Genomic DNA, 20,239 nt, shown 5'->3' with positions numbered 1-20,239 from the left:
TCTAATATCATTGCTTTTCCCATAGTCTCCATACCAGATGCCTTGTGTTCCACAAGGCTGGCTGATTTCCTGAAAAATTTACTTTGAAATTGAGTATAGTGGTATCAGGGTGGTAGGAATAGCTTCTGTTGCTTGTGCATCAGCAAAATGTGATGCTCAAAGCTGGTTAGAGAGGGCATCTGTCAAATAAGCTAACGTAGTCCATAACACCATATGGCCCCAGATGCAAAACTCGGTAGAGTTGACACCTCACAGTTCCACAGGTTTATCCTGTGCTTGGATTAGTGTCTGCACTTATGCTGGAAGGTGGATTGTCTGTATCTGTAAAGGTGTGAAAGTGTTTGTCAGTCCCATCCAGGATGTATTCCCACCCTGAACTCAGTGTTGGCTCTGTCCCTATTGCCTTAGGATAACGCAATTATTGAAGATGAATACATTTCAGAAAGTTTGCATGTCTAAAGATTACAATCAGTGGGTAATGTACTTACATTTATGACATTTGGCAGACATCCTTCTCCAGAGATACTTACATTTATGACCTTGCTCAAGCACCCAGCACCTTGGCAGTGCTGGGATCTGAACTTACAACCTTTTAATCAGAACTCAATGTTTTAACTACTGACCTGCCACTGCCACTGCTTAAAACAAAGGCTTAGGAACTGTGAGGTAGTACAGCTCATCATGGCACTCCTGTGATTCTATTAAAGTGGCTCAATGATTAATGCAGTGAGCTACTGATTGGAAGTTCAAATTCCAGGCCGCTTTTGAAAAAGACCCTTAATATATTTATATATTTGTCTCAATAGAATCAGCAAAATGTAAATCATGAATTAAAAACATGTTCAAGTTGAATCCACAGTAGTGGTTGCACATGTTGTGTGAAACCCAAGGCTAAATTTCCCACAGCCCAGCATGAGTCTGGTTTATAGTCATCCATTGCACTGCAGAATCATCAGTAGGGAGCAGCACGTCTGTTGCCCGCCTCAGCTGGAATAAACAGCTTTTAATAATGCAGTTGGGCTGGCCAGGCACATGTTAATTACGTGTCACCAGGGGAGAATAGGACCCTCCAGAGTACTGTGACAGAGACGCAGTCTCAGGTGTGGTATTGCCGGTTGATGGATGGACAGATGGGAGATTATTTGGGGAAGAGAAGGAGGTGTTTAAGGGTCAGGCATCTGGCAGGGAATGGGGAGGGAGCCAAGCTACTGTATGTCACTTCATTTTGGCAATGAGACTCTCATTTGAAAGAACCTCATTTGTCCAACATGGCCATCAAAGTCTCTTACATGAAACCTGGCACTAAGAGATAGAACTGCCGTCTGCTATATTAAGCTTGAAGGATCTTTCATACCATTGAAAATGATCTTATGTGTTTTTAGACAATATGAAAGTTATGCCAGAAGTGTAATTCAGACAAAGCAGTAAATCGACACGTACAGCTCTGAGGGCTCCTTGCCTTCTTCCAAATGGTCTGGACCTGATGTTAAGTTATTCGATGTACCCTGGTGAGCCAGGCTGTCTAGGAGACCAGAGGTCATAACTGCATGAGTGTCTCAGTTGATTTGAGGTCAAGGATGTATCACACATTTTTTTCCAAAGTGTGAAAGAGCAGAGGATTTTCTTCCATCACATATAAATCCTTTGATAGGTTTCCTGTGTGGAGTGTTGCTGTGATATTGGGGTGCCATTTTTCAAGCATCAAGCATCATCTGCATATTTCAGATCAATAACTTCCATAAAATCTACAGCACTTTTTTTGTATTTTTCATGTCCTGGCTCAATACACTTTAAATATACAAATACCTTCTTTTAAATCTTTTTTTTTTTTCAATTAATGCGTGAATACTTAACTCATGCCTCAACACTTCCACCCCATGAAACATTTGGAACATTCCAGAAGTCACATGTCCACAATTTCCTAGTGATCATGAGAAGAAGAAAATGCATTTATTTTTGTTTTTAGTGATGTTTTGATAAGAACTGACAATGTTAACCTGAAAGTACAACCTGTTATTAAATAAGAATAAATATTATTAATTAACATGGGTCAATTAAACAATAATAACAACAAAAATTAACCTTGCTGCTGAGTGAAAGAGAAAAATCAATCGAAAAATCTTGTAAGTTACAAGGGCTAAATGGCATAGCAATTTTGGAATCACAAATGTGTGTGTGTGTGTATCCTGGTCATTGAACCGCTGTTTAGCACAGTCAAAGCCCATTTCACACAAGGGCACAAGTGTCATTCTCTCCATCTGTGATAGTCAGCGGATGAAAAATATATCCGCAGAAGCGACCACATTCATTAAGCTAATGCAACGCAAAATGCAATTTTTAGCTCTTGATTTTCTGCTTTTAGTGATTTATTGTGCAGCACAAATGGGAAATTGAGTATACATGTATATGTTATTTAAGTGATTTTGTGTTTGACAGTAAAGTTCATGATCTATGGTTTTTGAAATATAGGAAATCGAGTATAAGTATATTACCTTATAATGAACAAGACCTTACAAATGCACTACAATCTCCCTAGCAACTGTCCTTGCCACTACGGAGGTCTAATTTGGATAGATTTTATGGTCTGTGAAATCAAGCTGAACAAACCGAAGGCTCCTTTGGTACATGCTTTTGTTTTTTTTCCCACATGGTATAATTCTAATGGCATCATTTTCTTGACACTGTAGCCCATTAAAAAATATGATATTTGAGCATCAGCTCATTTAGATGACATTAGATGTAACAGATGTAATTGTATAGATGATTATTGTTATTGTAATGAGCTTAAACATCTGCTTGGGCTTTATGTCTATGACACAGTTTGGTCTGTGGCCTTTTTGTAAATGTGTGAGTAAGAAAGAGAGAGAGAGAAAGGCAAACTCAGTGTTTCCAGCTCCTTTTACACTCTTCCTCTCCCTACTGAACAGTTTTTCCTCTTCGTTCATCATCCTGCCGATGCCAGCTTTAATGATTGCAGCGGCTTCATTAAGGGCCTCGTTAAGTCCCATCATTAAGGCCGGTCATTAATGTCTTTCGTTAAGAACCCCAGGTCTGGAACTGTTATGTGTTGGCAGCTTTGACCGACTCTGAGTATGAGTCCAGAGCTAATGCCTGGTGTGGGGATGTTCAAAGTAAATCTCAAATGGTGACAAACACACACAAGTTTCCGTAGCAACAATGCTCCACCCACTAAGTAGCCTGGTAATCGTCTTAATAAAGCTTTCACTTCCTGTTGCTGAGAAAGTGTGGCATTATTATTATTATTATTATTATTATTATTATTATTATTATTATTATTATTATTAATATTGCACATATATAAACACACATTATAATTTTTGTTCTTCTTCTTCTTATTATTATATTATATATATATGTATATATATACATACCTTTCTAAAAGTTTCTGTAAAATCCTTTTTTAGAAATCTTTTCTTCTTCTTCTTCTTCTTCTTCTTCTAATTATTACATGAAATTCCTGTTTTGAATCTTAAAAATAGAATCAAATAAAATAGTTCTGAAATATTTGTAGAATTATTATAAAATGAAAAAAAAATTGAAACATTTTAGTATTTTTATTTTATAAAAATTTATTTATTTAGAAATCTGCATTATGGAAAAGCTCTGAATATTTTGAATAAAAATAAAAATATATATTAAGAATATCTATCTATGCATGTTTGTGTGTGTGTATTACTATTATTACGTATTATGTATTATTATCTATATCTATCTATCTATCTATCTATCTATCTATCTATCTATCTATCTATCTATCTATCTATCTATCTTATATATATATATATATATATATATATATATATATATATGTACATTTTTTTAGAACTCTGCAATCTGGAAAAGCAGTGAATATTTTGATTAAAAAAAAAATCCCTCTTGTTCCATTGAGGGAAATGTGCTTAGCTGTTTCCACACATGGATGCCTCCGAAACGCTGCCGTCCCCTTTCCCATTTTTCTTCCAAGCTCGCGATGTCACATTTCTGTGGGGAGTCGTGTTATTATGGGTGCCTATTCCGGCAGACATATTCTGGCCACGTCTGAGTGGTAATGAGAATGAATGCTGATGCTCTGGGCGGGTTGATCCCCTCTGAGCATTGCGCATGAGCCCCTGTAGCCTGATTGTCAGGAACGCTATACATAAACATAAACAATTCCTAGCTGTACACTAGCATTACATGCATGTAAAGTGGTGTAATGCCATAATGCTGATACTTTCTGTTCTGATCGGAATGCTGGTTCATACGTCTACTTCGTGTTTGTATTTCAACTGAGAGTTGTTTTTATAGGTATTCTTAGCAACACAAAAACATGCTTCAAACAAATGTAAACAAAAAACATGTCCTTGTTCATATCCAGTACTAATCCCTACCACTTTTTTGAAAATTTGCCTTCATTCTTGCTGGTACAGTTTCTTAGGGTGATGTTGGAAACAAGTCTTCCATTTGTTCGTTCGTGTTCAGTAACAGATTAGTACTGGTCAGAGCACCAGAGAATCCCAGAAAGGTTGGACATGAGGCTGGGAATATTGCATATACCATACATGCAGTTCATATTTGCTAGTATTCAATGAACGTTTGTTACTAAGAATCAATCAGCGTTAAGCCTTCATCTGATTCTCAGATCAAATGTAGATAAGATTAGTGACTAAACTCCCTTTTCTTTGCTTTCAGCATTTGTTGCCTGTATACAGTATAATTTCCAATGTTTTACTGTCTTGTCTCATTGTTTCATTCAGATTTTTCTTCTCCATCTCGCTTCTCCTCTTTCTTTTTCTTTCTCTCAGCTTCACACTGACATGGACAGAGGTGATGGACGCACCAAGTACGTGCTCCGAGGCGAAGGGGCGGGGTCTGTGTTTGTGATTGATGAAAAGACGGGCAACATCCACGTGACGAAGCCCTTGGACAGGGAGGAGAAGGACGAGTACCGGCTTATCGCCACGGCAACAGACAGCCAGACAGAGCGCGCCCTGGAGCCCTCTTCCCAGTTCATCATCAGGGTGCAGGACATCAACGACAACCCGCCTGTGTTCGAGGATGGACCGTATAGCGCCACCGTCTCTGAGATGGCCAACATAGGTAACTACACAGGGTCAGATGTCAGAGATCTGTGAAAGGATTTTGTAATTTATTTATACTGCCACTGAGTGTTGACAAAGCTGTCATAGAACGATAATTTCTCATTAACACAGGTCTGAAAGTTGGTCTGAAATGAAAATATTTTATCTTTCAAGTTACATGCATCATTAAGACATGCTTGCACCACTTTAGTAGCAATAAATGACTTCATTTGAAAAAAAAATTCAAATCTGACAGCATTAGCAATGTGTATTGAATTCTCGAATATTTTTTTCTTCTTAGTTCTATTCAATTTTGATATTTTACTCTGTCTGAATGCGTTATATTTCCAAATTGTGACTCGTGCGTCGGCTTTTCTTAAGATGAATGTGCACAGATTTCTGTGTTTGTGTAAATGTTGCGTCAACCTTGCAGTGACACATCAGTTTTTGATCTGCTTGTCTGATTATCCTGTAGCAGTGTGAATCAAAACAGTTGCTCTCTCTCCTCTCTCTCTCTCTCTCTCTCTCTCTCTTGCTCTGGAGTCTTCCATTTATGTTCTGCTGCTTCTTAAGTACCTGTGATAGATCAGTAATCAGAGCAGCCCCGCCCATCTCTCATTCCCGGTGACACTGTCAGGACAGGAGTTGTCAGAAAGCAGTAACAGCTGTGCCCACAAATCCCCTCTTTCCTCATAGCTTGTCAGCTAATGCCCCATAGAAAACAGTGCCGAAGTTTTTTCCTCTCCTTTTTCCCCCAACAATTTCCATCCTTCACATGAAGGATGACAGTGTTTGATTTATTTGGTGTGTGTGTGTGTGGGGGGGGTCTATAACTGTCAGGGATGGAGAATGAAAGCAGAATATGGTGGGAATCAGCGAGGGTCAGGGGATTGATGGAGAGGCGGAAACCAACAAAGCGAGCGATTTGGGAAGGGGGCAAAAGGGAATTAGGGATGGCGAGGAAGAGAAATGACTTGAGACAGACTGGGAGAAGGAAGGGAAAAGAGAGACAATGAATGACTTGTGCCTATATGTATCTGCTAGTAGGATCTATATGTTTTTTGCTAGTAGGATCTGCTTCCCAAAATAAAAGCGATCTACTAGTCGAATTAAAACATTTCTGGCATTTGACAGATACCCTTATCCAGAGCAACTTACATTTCATCTTATTTTTTACAACTGAGTAATTGAGGGTTCAACTGAGGTTGCTCATATCTGACTCCACCCCAATCAAAGATAATAAGATATTATCTGAATAACGTAGCCATATTCTATTAGAACAAGGGGAAAAAAGACTGATGTTGGGAAAGAGAGGAAGGGTTGAATATAAAAGTCTGTCACTCGAGGTCAGTTGTCATTTGGTGACCAGGAATTGATAGATGAGTGCTGTGTACTGTTCTGTATTGATGTTCCTATCTTTCTCTTTCTCTCTCTCTCTCTCTCTCTCTCTCTTTCACAGGCACCTCCATTGTTCAGGTGACAGCGACCGATGCTGATGACCCTACCTATGGGAACAGTGCTCGTCTGGTCTACACACTAGTGCAAGGCCAGCCTCATTTCTCTGTGGACCCACAGACAGGTGAGTCTGTCCATTTCAATCAGGCTTTTCCATTTTCACTAGCTATTGCTCCGGCTTTCAATAACAATTATCTGTTTCCCAGCAGAACTATTTCTCACTGTACCAAATGTGTGGAAAAAGTCCTTGGTTTTCGGTCAGTAATAAAGTAAACACACAACATTTCTTTTTTCAAGGAAACATATATTTAACATATGCTTCCTTTAGTGAAAATAAAAAAAAAATATATAAAATTATTCAGTCTGTTGTTGCTTCTTATTTTTGATCATTCATTGGCAGATCATGTTGGTTCTTTCTAAAATGAGAAATATGATCCATTAAAAGAACATCGCAAAAAGAAGATCTAGAAGGTGCTTGGGTCACAAAAGCATCAAAACAACATTGATTTATTGTCATATCATTAAAGGTTAAATGCGATTTCTGAGGTGGTTCCTGCTGTATTTCACAGATGAAGAATTTCGTTCAAAAGCTACAATTTCCTCAGAATAAAATTGACCATCAAACTAAAATATTTTGGTCTTGAATTCTGTTGGTAACCAATCGTTATCAGGATACTTCTTCTTTTTTTGTGTGTAGTTTCATGAAAGGTCATTTGTTTGGTTGATGCCCAATCATACTTTTGCACTTTATCTATTTTCTACCCCCATACAATCATTCTACATCCTCAGCAGTTTTTTTTTTTTTTTATATATTATTCCCACAATAAAAATGTTAGATATTCAAGATATTAATTTCCAAATATTCAAGATATTTGCACTTACTTTCAGATCTTGCCTTGGCTATTAATTAAGCTGCCTGCAAAGATCATTCAAAGAGCATTAAAGTGCCAGTACAAACGGTTGGTTTGAATAAAAATCCACGAAGCCTTTCTAGGTAAAGGGTTATTTTTTCATAATTTAATCATGTTTTCACATGTTAAAGTTTAAATGACCTGATACAAGAAATTTCTGTGTGGGTAGAGACGATGAGGCCTGTGATTAAATGCCTCAGTTCTCAGGTAACGAGACGGAGACTGATGCGGATGAGGATGAGACACGCTGACATTCAATGTCAACAGTAATCTTGTTTTTTCCTGAAGTAGATTAGTTTATATTGTAAATGTTGAGGTAGATGTGGCATGTTTTCAGTGGAACTTCAAGGACATTTAAATGTCTCCAATTTCCAAGACAACACCTTTTATTTAAAATAATAAAAATATTTTTTAATGATTTCAATCAAGAAAAGGAAATATCAGTATCTTGGACATTGCACTATTGTACTATTTCTAGGCCACTATTGGAGATTGGATTTGATCTGACATCATCAGGTTTAACCCAATCTTGTGGAGTCCCTATCAGCTTTGTGCACTCTGAGGAATACAATAGAAGCTTCTTTGTAATGAACATTCAGTTCATTGATGTTTGAGGCCATTTATTTTTATGCACAGCTCTCTTAAGATCCTGTCACAGCATCTCATTAGGGTTGAGATCTGGATGTGGCCATTCCAACACTTTCGTTTTTGTCTTCTTTAGTGATTTAGATGTTAATTTTCTGGCATTCTAGGGATCATTGTCTGGTTTCATGATCCATTTTTGGCCCAGCTTTCGCTGCTGGACAGATGGCCTCACATTTGTGTCAAGAATATTCTGGTATACAACGGTCTTTCCCAGGTCCTGTGGCTGCAAAACATCTCTCTAGCACCACCACTACCAAGCTTGGCAGTTGGTATGGAGTGTGATTTCACCAAACATGGCACTGTGCATGATGACCAAACATCTCCACCTTGGTCTCATCAGTCCAAAGGATATTATTCCAGTATATTTGTGATTTGTTCAGCTGCAGTTTTGCAAAGCTAAGTCATGCTGCCATACTCTTTTAAGAGACATGGAATTTTTTTCCTAGCCATAGCTGAAAGTCATTCTTGATCAGTCTTTTTTTGATTGTTCATTCAGAATCCTCCTTCCAGGCGCCTGTACTGTAGATCACATAATGGGGTTTTCTTTTTATCTTTGAGCATTGGATCGAATTTGTTGGGACACCTACTCCTGAGAAGATTTTTGATCCTTCTCAGTGTAGAATGGCGAATTTAGATCATCTGGAGATAGCCTTGTGTCCCTTCCCAGATCGATGAGCAGCAATAATTTCTCCTCTAAATTCATGCCTGATGTCCTTTCTTCTTGACACATCTTAGTTCTCCAGAACACCAAACTGCCCAAAGTTCTGCTTTTGTAGAGGCTTCTTGATAATTAATTTTTCAAGTGCATAACTCTCTAGTTGAATGTGGATGTAGGAAGGGTGTACTTATTTTTTTCCTAAGAGTTTCTTAAAGCCAGTTTTTGGCATTTCGTGGACACCTGAGGTTATTTGTTTGTTTACGGAAATTGGTGAGCACTATCCAATTGCTGTTTAAGCACTGATAAATCTAAAACATCCATTTGAAGAATGGTGTACTTTGGATTTTCCATGGTTGCCAAATAAATATGAAACCAAATGCAGAATCTTTGTCCAACCTCACTTTTTTCTCATTTCTTATTCTTGAGCCTTTCTCATTCCAACATATCACCCACTGCCTACCTTCTGGTTTCCTTCTCTTACCTGCTTGTGGCTCATTTTGGCATAAGCTGCAGCACACTGCAAATTTAGCAACCCAGACCTGAAACACGGTGGGAAAACAAGAAGTCAGCATGTTCATCCTGATAGCTCTACTCTGTATAGTATCACATGGATTTCCCATGTAGATCTGATTGGAAATTCCCTAAAACTCATGTCCAGGATTGTTTCAGTGGATACTGTAGACTTGACCAACTGCTGTTATCATAAAGTCCTTGTACAACATTAATGGTTTATAATCCAGTTATATAATCACCCAGAAGATCACGGGTTCCTTGTTTTCTCAAGGTTCCTTCTCATAGTCTTCTCATTAGGGCTCTAAATCTGGATTTCTGATTTCAAGCTGCTTTGTGACTAATGTCTAATGTTAAAAGCTCTGCACAAATAGAACTAAATTGAATGTGCCACAACAGCCTTTAAATTATTAATAAGAGTATCTGAAATGCACTTGGGACTTTTTTTTTGCAATGCACTTCACCGTAGGGCTTTCGCATGGCATGTCACATTGTAGCTTGCTGGAGAGAGAGGAGAGAGGGACAAGGCTTTTATTAGGTAGGAGGATGAGAGAGAGGCCATTCTAGCTATAAAAAAAAAAACACTTGTGCATAGCTGTGTTTTGCTAGGTGATTGGCTGGCAGCCGGATGAACTGTGCAGTCTAGTGTTTGCTTTGTTTGTGTGTGTGGGTGTACAGAGGCGAGTGTACATGAGTGTGTGTGTGTGTGTCAGAGAGAGCGGGGTGGCTTAAGTAGAACAAGAACAAAAACGAGACAGAATGACAAGGCACAGAAGAAGGGTGGCGAATTTTGTTAAAATGTATTGACAAGGCTCTCTGTGCCATTGTATGCACACTATGTTTCTATATCACTCTGGGCATTGTGCGTCTGTCAGTGAATAATGGTGGTCCTTTGTGTTTTGATTTCTTTTGGCCGCCTAATGAAACCTAATTAATTTTGTTGACATTTGTGAACCCCATGCTGATATGAAAGAGAAGGCTTTTTTTTTGTTTTGTTCTTGAAAGGTTTTGAATGCTAATCAAGTATAATTAACCTAATTCAGTCCTGTGTTCATAGCATGGCATTCTCTTTGTCTCATTAGCATGGATTATGTTAATGTTCAGAAATTTTTCCTGGCATATTCATTCATTCATAGTTAAAATGCAACATGATAGGTTATAAAATATATATCAAGGCCAAAAAAAGTGCAGGTTTCCTGACAATATAATGGCGGTGTGAGGAAATTATATAACAGAGATGCTTGTTATAGACAATTTTATCCATCATGCCTTACAAGTGAGGCAGCATGGCACTCAGGCATGTAGTTGAGGGTTAAAGACCCTACTCAAGGGCCTAGCAGCAGGGTTATTGGATTTCATCTCTCTTATTCTCTTTCTTACCCACTTTCTCTCAGGAATCTTGCGCACAGCAGTCCCTGATTTGGACAGAGAAGCTCAGGATCAGTACCTCATAGTACTCCAGGCTAAAGACATGGGTGGCCATCTTGGCGGGCTTTCTGGAACCACCACGGTTACTGTGAAACTGACAGACGTCAACGATAATCCGCCCCATTTTACCCAGAGTGAGTATCAATAATACACAGAGACAGATACATAAAGTGTTTTGTGTAAACATTCATCCCCTTGACGTTGTCTGTGAACTCAAATGGACACGAGGTCATGAGGTGGTGAGCAAAAAATTTACACAGTTTGCAAAAACAATTGCAAGTAATATGAATAATGGAGAACTAAAGTCTAAGTAAATGAAAGTAATTCTGAATGAGCTAAAGAATTTCAGAGAAATAATTCAACGTTTCAACCTTGAAACAACACGGTCCCTATAGTGAAGCATGGGGGTGGTAGCATCTTGTTGTACGAATGCTTTGCTACAGCAGAAAACTGGTCTCAATGCCAAATTATTTTCTATTTCTAAATAAAAACAATTCAAAGTAAAGTATTTGCTGGAGCATTAAAATCAGGGACGGAATCAGTAGGCCGAGGTTAATTCTGAAGTTTCTGAAGAAATCCAAGTGTTGGAGATTGAGTAAACATGTGGGGAAATAATAATTTTCTGCACTGATGAGCTCAAAAATGTAACTTTTCAACCACTGTGCCCACAGTGAAGCATGGGGGTGGTATCTGTTTGTAGGGATGCTTTTCTTCAGCAGAAAACTGGTTGAGCAGAAGATGGAAACAAATCCAGAGCAATCCTAGTTGAGAAACAGTTCCCATCTAGAGACTTGAGACTGAGATCACAATCTGGTTATGAATCTGTGTCAAGACTTGACCAGGAAATTGCTGTACTTGAGCGTGAGCAAGAATAATGTGGGTAAATTCAGATTCCAGATGTTTTTCAAGTGGATCACTTCCAGCGAAAGGTGGTTCTACTAAGTATTTGCTTTTTAATTTAAAACAAAACTCTATTTTGCACCTTTAAATGTTGGATATATTGTGTAAATCAAATATTTCAAGTAAATACATTTTTCAGGTTGAAACATTAAATAATGTAGGTTTAAGAGGGATAAATATTTATGCAATTCAGTGTATATGTACAGTGTATGTGCATATACACTGAAAAAATATATAATATAATATATATTATATATAATTATATATAATATATATATATATTATATTGTATATAATATACAAAAAAAAACACTTTCTTTATATAGTACATAGTAGCACACATACATTCTCATGCTTACACACACACACACACACACACACACAGTATAACTCAATCTCTGCTCCAATATTTCTTTTATGTTTGTTCATTCACACACAGCACTTGTGAACATGTAACATGCTCGTGTAGGACTTGCTCAGACAAACAGGCATGGCTAAGAGGCTTTGCTTTCTTTAGGAGTATGACTCTGACAATGTGCTTGTGGGGCTGGAGGACTGAGTGCATAGCAAATTCGGGCTTTATTCTACTTTCTCTCTAGTGTTCACTTCAGTATTCTGCTCTCTCTCTCTCTCTCTCTCTCTCTCTCTCTCTCTCTCTTTCTCTCACTCTTTGTAGTTATATTAATTATGCAAAAATGCAACACACCATGATGAGTGGTTGAGAAAAAGAAATGCTATTAACAATCCAAAATCTTTGCCCTGCATAGTTTCCCAGTACATTTTGCATATTTGAAAAATATACTTGACATTTATTCATTTCTCATGTCAAAAGGACACTTCAATAGGAATTGAGCACACATGCTCAATCAGCCAAACATTTTTTATTGTTGTTGTAGTGTATTCTCCTCGCGGTTGGATGTTTTTCAGTATTCTGAGATGACTTTCTGCTCACCACGGTTGTAAAGAGTGATTATTTGAGTCGGCTTGAAGTTGTCTGAGCAAACTCTAGAGACTCTTGTATATGAAAATCCCAGAAGGGTTTCTCCGTAGTCACTGAGATTATTCCCACATCTCTTGTTTGACGTAAAGATTAACCTGTAAAGATTAAGCTCTTGACCTGCTTGATTTCATGCATTACACCAGTGCAACATGATTGGCTCATTAGATAATTGCATGAATGAGCAGGTGTACTGAATAGATTATATCTGATTTGGAGGAACCTGGGTTGATGTGCTGTATAAGAAAGGCCAACCTACTTTATCAGTCTGTTTCTGGGTAGCTTTCTCTTTACACTGTGGTCTGCTGGGGTGGCAACGTCAATCTAGGTGACAGCAAGCACCTGGCACTATTCATGAGGCCCGCAAACCATTACAGGACTCAATGGAGGCGGTGACAGAAAAAAGAATGGTAGCAGTTTTTTTTTTTATTAGAGAAAAACAAGTGTCCTCCATTATTATGATGGCCAGGAACCTACTCCAAATGTGTTATCCTTCCCTCTGTTTTCACAGACAAGCAATAATCCAAGAACAAACAAGAATACATTTTGTTTAATTGTTCTGCTTAGTTTTTTTTTTGCACAAAATGAGTGAAATCTTACAGCAAACTTGCTTTGTCTTTCAAAGACCGAAACAAACAAAAAAAAAACAAAACAAGCAAGAATCGGTGCTCAGTAAGTAAACTAGCTGAATTAATTTGAAATGCTTTTGAACTTTCCAAGTTCCACAAGTTAACTATTTGATCTATTATTAAAATGCTAGCTGCGTTCAGTGCTATGCAACATTTCTAGGCTTTTCTAGACATTTTTTTTTGTGTGTGTGCGTCTTTTATACAGTAAGACTGCTTTTAGGATTCTCCACCCATTATCTTAATAACACTTTGCTTGAAGAGGCTTTGCTTGAACTTGGCGTTTATATATGGAACCTATTCTTTGATGGTCACACCACCATGCTTCACTGTGGGGAATAAGCTGTCTTATTTTTTGCTGAACATATCTTTTTGAATTAGAACTTGGTCTCATCACTCCATAACACATTTATCTACATGGTTTGGAGTGATTTGCTGATCAGACGTCATCGTGTCACAGGGTTCATCCTGCTGATGCTGGATTGCGCTTTTAAATAGTGAAATGACAAGTTCGGCTTTTGTGCATTTCTAAAAACGTTATTGTTCATATTTGGAAGCTCTTGTATCTTGTATCTTTTTTATAACTTCAGCTTCTTCTGTCAGATTTTTCAAGAAATGTTTCTGTATTTTTCTTAAATGATCTTTGAGTGAAATGTGAACATTTAACAGTTGCTTTCAAGAGACCATGTCAACGTTAAAAAAAAGAAAGAATGTGTGTGTTTTACTTTTTGTTTATTCAACCTACTGCTTGTGCTTTCTATGGAATCCTATGCATTTGAGTGGCTTTTTGTCAGGAGCTACCTCAGACCATCAGAGGGTGCTGGCAGGTGTTTCATCATGGTTTGCTGTATTGTTTTGTTATTTTTACATTTGTTAATTAAAGGCGTGCTTTTCCTCATCATGCATTTGGGTCTAATTCTCTGTCAGCGAGTGACTGAGGTTACCAAGGAGAATAGGGTTGATCCCCGCTTTGGGTGGTATTTCCCAAATGTTACACTTGTTTGGTGGAAAAGTCCATAGTTCTACTGTAATGACCAAAATTTATTGGGAGTAACAGATATTTAGGCACCTGAATACCGTTCAGTTCATTAATATTTAGTAATTTCTTACTTGTTCATACACCTGCCCCCAAGGAGGAGTTTATTTGCAGTCATGTTATTTATGTTGCTCATAATGAACCTGAAATGTCAGTTATACTTTGCCAGAAAGGCCATTTGACCTGAATTACTAAGTAATTACAAACAGAACATGAGAGTTGAAGTGTCCTCTCTTTTTCCTGAGCAGAAATGGAAAATAAAAAGATATGAATGATTAGTATGCAGCACAGTAAATATTCCTCTCTCTCTCTCTCTCTCTGTGCTTTGCTGTAACTGAATTTTGAAGAACTCAAGAAGCCACCCATTTCGAACTGAAACTAGGATTAGATGGGGATAAAAAGTCTTTTAGACAAATTTGCGGTGAATAGAAAGTGTCCATGGTTATTTATTTGTCAGTGCTGGCAATATTTGCACAATAGCCTTGGGTATTTTTGTTAAACAGGCTTGGAAAGTTTAATGTCTTGGGAAATTGTCTTCATCTAATAATCGTGTTGAGACAATTAGAAAATAAAGAAACTGTCAGGTTTGGATAATTGGTTGCATTGCACAATGCATTGTTCTCTAGATACTTTTGTATCTAAATTTGGGTTAGGATGACTGTCTGCTCGGCTTGAAAGCTTGGATTTTGTAATCAGCACACGCTGGGACCGGTCAGAAATCACATTTGTGCGAAAGGTCAATTTCTAAAAGCACTTTATAATTAATTGACTTGCTGTCAGTTTGCTTAAGATGGTGGCTGAATGAGACGCGTCCTTTTTTTTCACCCCCCTCAATCTGAAAGTACAAGAGGTGAGGTCCTAATGGAACGAGACGTGACCGAATTAAGGGCGCATTAGTTGTGTTTTTTAATGTGAATCTTCTTAAATCTGCTCCAAACTTTAAATGGCAGGCAATTAAAATCTTGTAAAATACATGATGAATGACTTGGCGGCTAGGCTTTTATAACATTTCTCAAATCTTAGCCTAGTGCCATAACTTCTTGTTTCTTTACTTGTCTTTTTATTAAGAATTCTTGCAGTTCTTTTGTTAAAAAAAAATCCTGTGTTCCTGTGAGAAATGCTAGCTTCCCTGGGGTTTAAGCCTCCACTAGAGTACCATAATATCTCTATCTTTTTCTTTCACTCTCTCTCTCTCTCTGCTCTGCTCTCTCACTTCTTATGTTTCTTTCTCGGTCTCTCCGCCTCTACCGCACTCACCTTATCCATCTCTCTTCTTGGCTATCTCAAACTGAGCTTGAAGGTATTTTATAACACTATCAAAGGCAGCCTCCTTGCAATTCAGCTCAATTACTCGAAATGGCGTTAAAAAAATGTCATCCAAAACCCTGAAAAGTCAGTTCTGCCTCACGTTCTCCTAGTCTCTCTGTGAGTAGATTAGCATGCGGCTCACAGAAGCGTAGCTGGGGTGTAGCCAGATGCTTCTTGGTGGGTGCTTAACATAACATACAGTATGTATGCAGCTGATTATTTATGGATGAAATAACGTGTTTTGCACAGTTTTGCTATAGTGGTCAAAAAAAAAAAAATATATATATATATATATGATGAATAATGATATTCATCATTATTCTTCTTCCATACATAACCAAACCTAGGCATCAAATGTAAAAAACAAAAACTGTGGGAAATTAAAGTGGAAAATTAAAGTAGTTTGATATTTGGATTCTATTGTTAACTAGAGCTCCAGCGATATACTTTAATGCTTCCACCACCAAGCTTCACTAAAGGTAACAAGCTGTCTTATTTTGTGCTGAACATATCTTTTCTAATTATACCTTGGCTTTTTCATGCCTTAACGTATTTAGCTCCATGGTTTGGTACTATTTAATGATCAGAGGTAATTGTTCCACAGGATTCTTGAATGTTATGGCCAGGTGGGTTGATGCTAGATTGTGCTTTTAAATAATAAAACAACAAATTTGGAATAATACAAATTTCTTGCTTCTACTACAGCTTGGCATCCACTTAAAATGAAATGTATTTCTGGCTATGCGGAACAATCAGATCAAACTCTCATGGCCAGACATATTCACACATTCAGATTCACATGATTCACATTTTAGTGTTACAAGTCACCAGTAGGAGTTCCTACTATTGGTAAACCGGTGTGGCTGGTTTGGAGTCTAGCACTCCAAATCAGTTTTCTTGCCACTAAAATGGAACATCATGGAAGAAAGCTACAAGAAATATACAAGCTACTTTCCTATACATTCACATGCAAGCCAGTATAATTCACTGGAGATGTGCAGCTCAACACTGATAAGTCACTTTATCTTGAATTGATTGCGACAAAATTTACTTTGTTCCAAATGTCATACCTACTGCTTATATTTCTGCTGGTTTCCAATCTGTTTGCCGGGAGAGTCTTACTGCTTCGGCATTTGGTACACACACCCCCCCGAGGAGACTGTCGAAAATACTGTGGTTATAGAGAGATTCTATTTTACAACACGTAGAGCATGCCGTGTGTTTTTGGTTGCCAGCAAGTCCCTAAACTGAACTAAATCATCCAATACGGTGATGATGTACTTGGTTTATGGCTCATGCTACATAATTCCATCCATCACTTATCCTACACAAGGTTACAGGGAACCAGAAATCTATCCCAGAGGACTCAGGGCACAAGGTGGGTGACACTCTAATGGCTTTTTACCTGATTACTGATAAGTTAGAGATGCCATCCAGCCTAAGTGCAAGTCCCCAAGTCTTTTGACTGGGGGAGGAAACCAGAGAACCCAGTGGAAACCCCTGAATCACAGAAAGAATACAGGAATCAAAACTTCAACCCTGGAAGTGCAAGGCAAACATGGTAACTACTAATCTCTAAACTACAGATTTATAATTCTCTTTATAATATTCTTTATAATCAGACCAACCACATGATCCATTTATACTTTTTTGAGTTTGGTTGAATATATACATTGCCAAAAGTTTTGTTATGTCTGCCTTTACATGCACATGAACTGTAAAATCATCCTATTCTTAATCTGTAGTGTTTAATATGGTTTAAGTTGGCCCGCAATTTACAGCTATAACAGCTTTAACTCTTCTGGGAAGGCTTTTCACAAGGTTTAGGAGTGTGTTTCTGAAAATCTTTGACCATTTCTCTAGAAGAGCATTTGTGAGGTCAGGCACTGATGTTGGACGAGAAGGTCTGGGTCACAGTCTCCACTCTAATTCATCCCAAAGGTATTTCTGTTGGGTTGAGGTCAGGACTCAGGTACAGGCCAGTCAAGTTCCTCCACACCAAACTCACTCATCCATGTCTTCATGGACCTTGCTTTGTGCAGTCATGTTGGTCAGGCAGAGGCCATCATCAAACTGTGCCTGCAAAGTTGGGAGCATAAAAAAGTGCAAAATGTCTTGGTTTACTGAAGCATTAAGAGTTCGTTTCACTTGAACTAAGGGTCTAAGCCCAACCCCCGAAAAACAGCGCCACACCAGACTTTACACAATGCAATCAGGGAATTGCCATTCTCCTGGCAACTGCCAAACCCAGACTCATCCATCGGATTGCCAGACAAATAAGTGTAATTTGTCAATCCAGAGAACATGTCTCCACTGCTCTAGAGTCCAGTGGCTTCACACCACTGCATCTGATGCTTTGCATTGCACTTGGTGATGTAAGGCTTGGATGCAGCTGCTCGGCCATGAAAACCCATTCCATGAAGCTCTCTGCACACTGTTCTTGAGCCACTTCGTGGCTGAGCCGCTGTTGTTCCCAATTGCTTCCACTTTGTTATAGTACCACTAACAGTTGAATGTTTAGTAGTGAGGAAATTTCATGAATGGACTTGTGGCAGGCTATCACAGTACCTTGCTTGAATTCACTGAGCTCATGATAGCAATCGATTCTTCCACAAATGTTTGCAAAAGGAGTCTGTATGCATAGGTACTTGATTTTATACACATTTGGGCATGGAAGTGATTGGAACACTTGAATTTAATGATTTGGAGGGGTGTCCCAAAACTTTTGGCAGTATGTATATACTTTATACTCACTCTAACTTTCTTTTCATCTTATCCATCAAATTAGTAAATCATAGCTTATGAACAATCCCCAACTCAGTGTCCAGCTGTGACAGCATGCTGAGTCTTCTTTGGCCCACTGAAATTAGGAATTAAATTTTATTAGGACACATTTGGGGGGAAAAAAAAGAATAAAGAAAGTTCTCTGGCTTTTCTGTCCTTTTTTTCACTGATAAACCTGCAAGTGTAGGTTTCCGGTTATCTGTAGTATTTTTTATCCGCTTAAAACAGTTGAAAAATCCAATTAATATCCAGTTCAAAACAGTTAGCACCCAAATACCACTTGCTGGTTAAACATTCAGATCCACACGCCAGAATACATGTCAGAATTTCACAATTAGTTTCAGATTCTGTTACTTTACATTCACTGCCTTGTGTTCAGTTAACTCTATGATGGTGCATATGTAGGTTAGATGCTCTGAAAAAAAAAAGAAATGGAATGGTTATACAAAATGTAATTTCTATAATTATCTAGTGATTTTTTTTTTGTGCTTTTCAAGCTTGGCGAAGGTTTGTTTACCGTGACTATTGGGATGCTTTTGTCATACAGATCTGGAAACCATGGTAAAATCTCTTAGGCCGTGAAAATGTCAGAAATTCAATGCATTGAGTGGAACATTTTGTGCCAATTCCATTTGTTATAGAAGCCATAGCCAACGACAAGACAAAAACATAGAAGACAATAGGAGTGTAGTGTTTTTCTGGCAGGTCCGAGCACGATTTGAATGATGAGCTATAAACTTTTACATAAATTTAACTTTCATTTCAGTCACGTCCTTGCACTGGAGATTTGCAGAACTTGCAGAGGCTGGATTTTTTTTTAGAGCTCGGGCTGAGTGTGTGATGGATAGATAAATAGATTTCAGGACGGATGACTACATAGGAATGCCTGATATGATCAATGTCTTTTTGTTAGGTGAGGACTAGATGAAAGATGAAGATACAGAAAGGCTTTGCTCGTATATATTAGTAATTTATTTCTCTGGAGTCTGTGCCAGGTACTGAGTCCAAATAAGAAAGCGAGAGGGAGGTTGAAAGAAGGAAGTACAGGAATGGGTAGAAGAGAGGGAGTTTAAGAATAGAGTGGAGAAATGATAATCATGGTAATTTGTCTTTAGGGACAGTAAATGAGAGAATCGGAAAAAAGTAGAGATGCAAAAAAGAAACGTAGGGGATGTAAGAATAGGAGACATGGCAGTGACACGGAAAGGAGAGGAGCACACTTAAATCTGTTTAAGTTTAGAAGCTTTTTATTTATGGTCACGTGTCTTTAAGCGTGTCCATGCTCACGCTTTTCGTATCATCCATTACACAAGCATGCGCTCAGTCCATCTGTCTCCATCTCAGCCTGAGCTCCTGCTATCACACATGTATACACATTCACACAAGCTGTATAGAGTCTCACGTGTTGGGACTCAAACACTCATTATACTTAAAGTCATTTGTGCTGGCTTGCACATACTTGCACACACACACACACACACACACACACACACACACACACACACACATACACATAATACGCCCACAACACAGATTTGTTAGTCTGAGGGAATAACAGGGAGATGAAGAAACTCAGAGGTGACAAACTTTGTCATTTACCTTTAGGGCTAATTCTTGTTCTCTTTCCCTCTCTCTTCACACACACACACACACACACCCACCATTTGCCCGCCTCCATCTGGCATGCTTTTAAAAGCATTGCAGAGGCCAATCATTCACACTGAAAATAAAACACAAGTGCCCAAATGGGTCTCTTTCCCCTCACTCATCAAAACACTTACCGTGTGCTCTCAGCACATCATAAATCACATTTATTAACAGCAACATTTATGCCCTTATAAGCCCATAAATCTCATTTCCACTGGTGTACCTAAGCCTGTGCAGTGGAGAGTCTGCATGG

The 20,239-nt window shown here is 38.3% G+C and overlaps 1 protein-coding gene across 2 annotated transcripts in view; it reads left to right on the top strand.

Annotated features, from left to right (window-relative positions):
* The window catches only part of LOC131355970 (uncharacterized), a 131,005-nt gene that overhangs the window by 59,750 nt on the left and 51,016 nt on the right, over window positions 1-20,239 (top strand). For both annotated transcript variants that reach the window (XM_058394645.1, XM_058394646.1), the window contains exons 3-5: window positions 4,806-5,100; window positions 6,541-6,660; window positions 10,655-10,822. In XM_058394645.1, coding sequence (XP_058250628.1) covers window positions 4,806-5,100; window positions 6,541-6,660; window positions 10,655-10,822 — 583 coding nt within the window. The remainder of the gene's footprint in view (window positions 1-4,805; window positions 5,101-6,540; window positions 6,661-10,654; window positions 10,823-20,239) is intronic.

Source organism: Hemibagrus wyckioides, linkage group LG07, assembly GCF_019097595.1.
Source record: "Hemibagrus wyckioides isolate EC202008001 linkage group LG07, SWU_Hwy_1.0, whole genome shotgun sequence".
NCBI classification, from domain to species: Eukaryota; Metazoa; Chordata; class Actinopteri; order Siluriformes; family Bagridae; genus Hemibagrus; species Hemibagrus wyckioides.
This window is presented reverse-complemented; position numbering and strand designations above follow the sequence as displayed.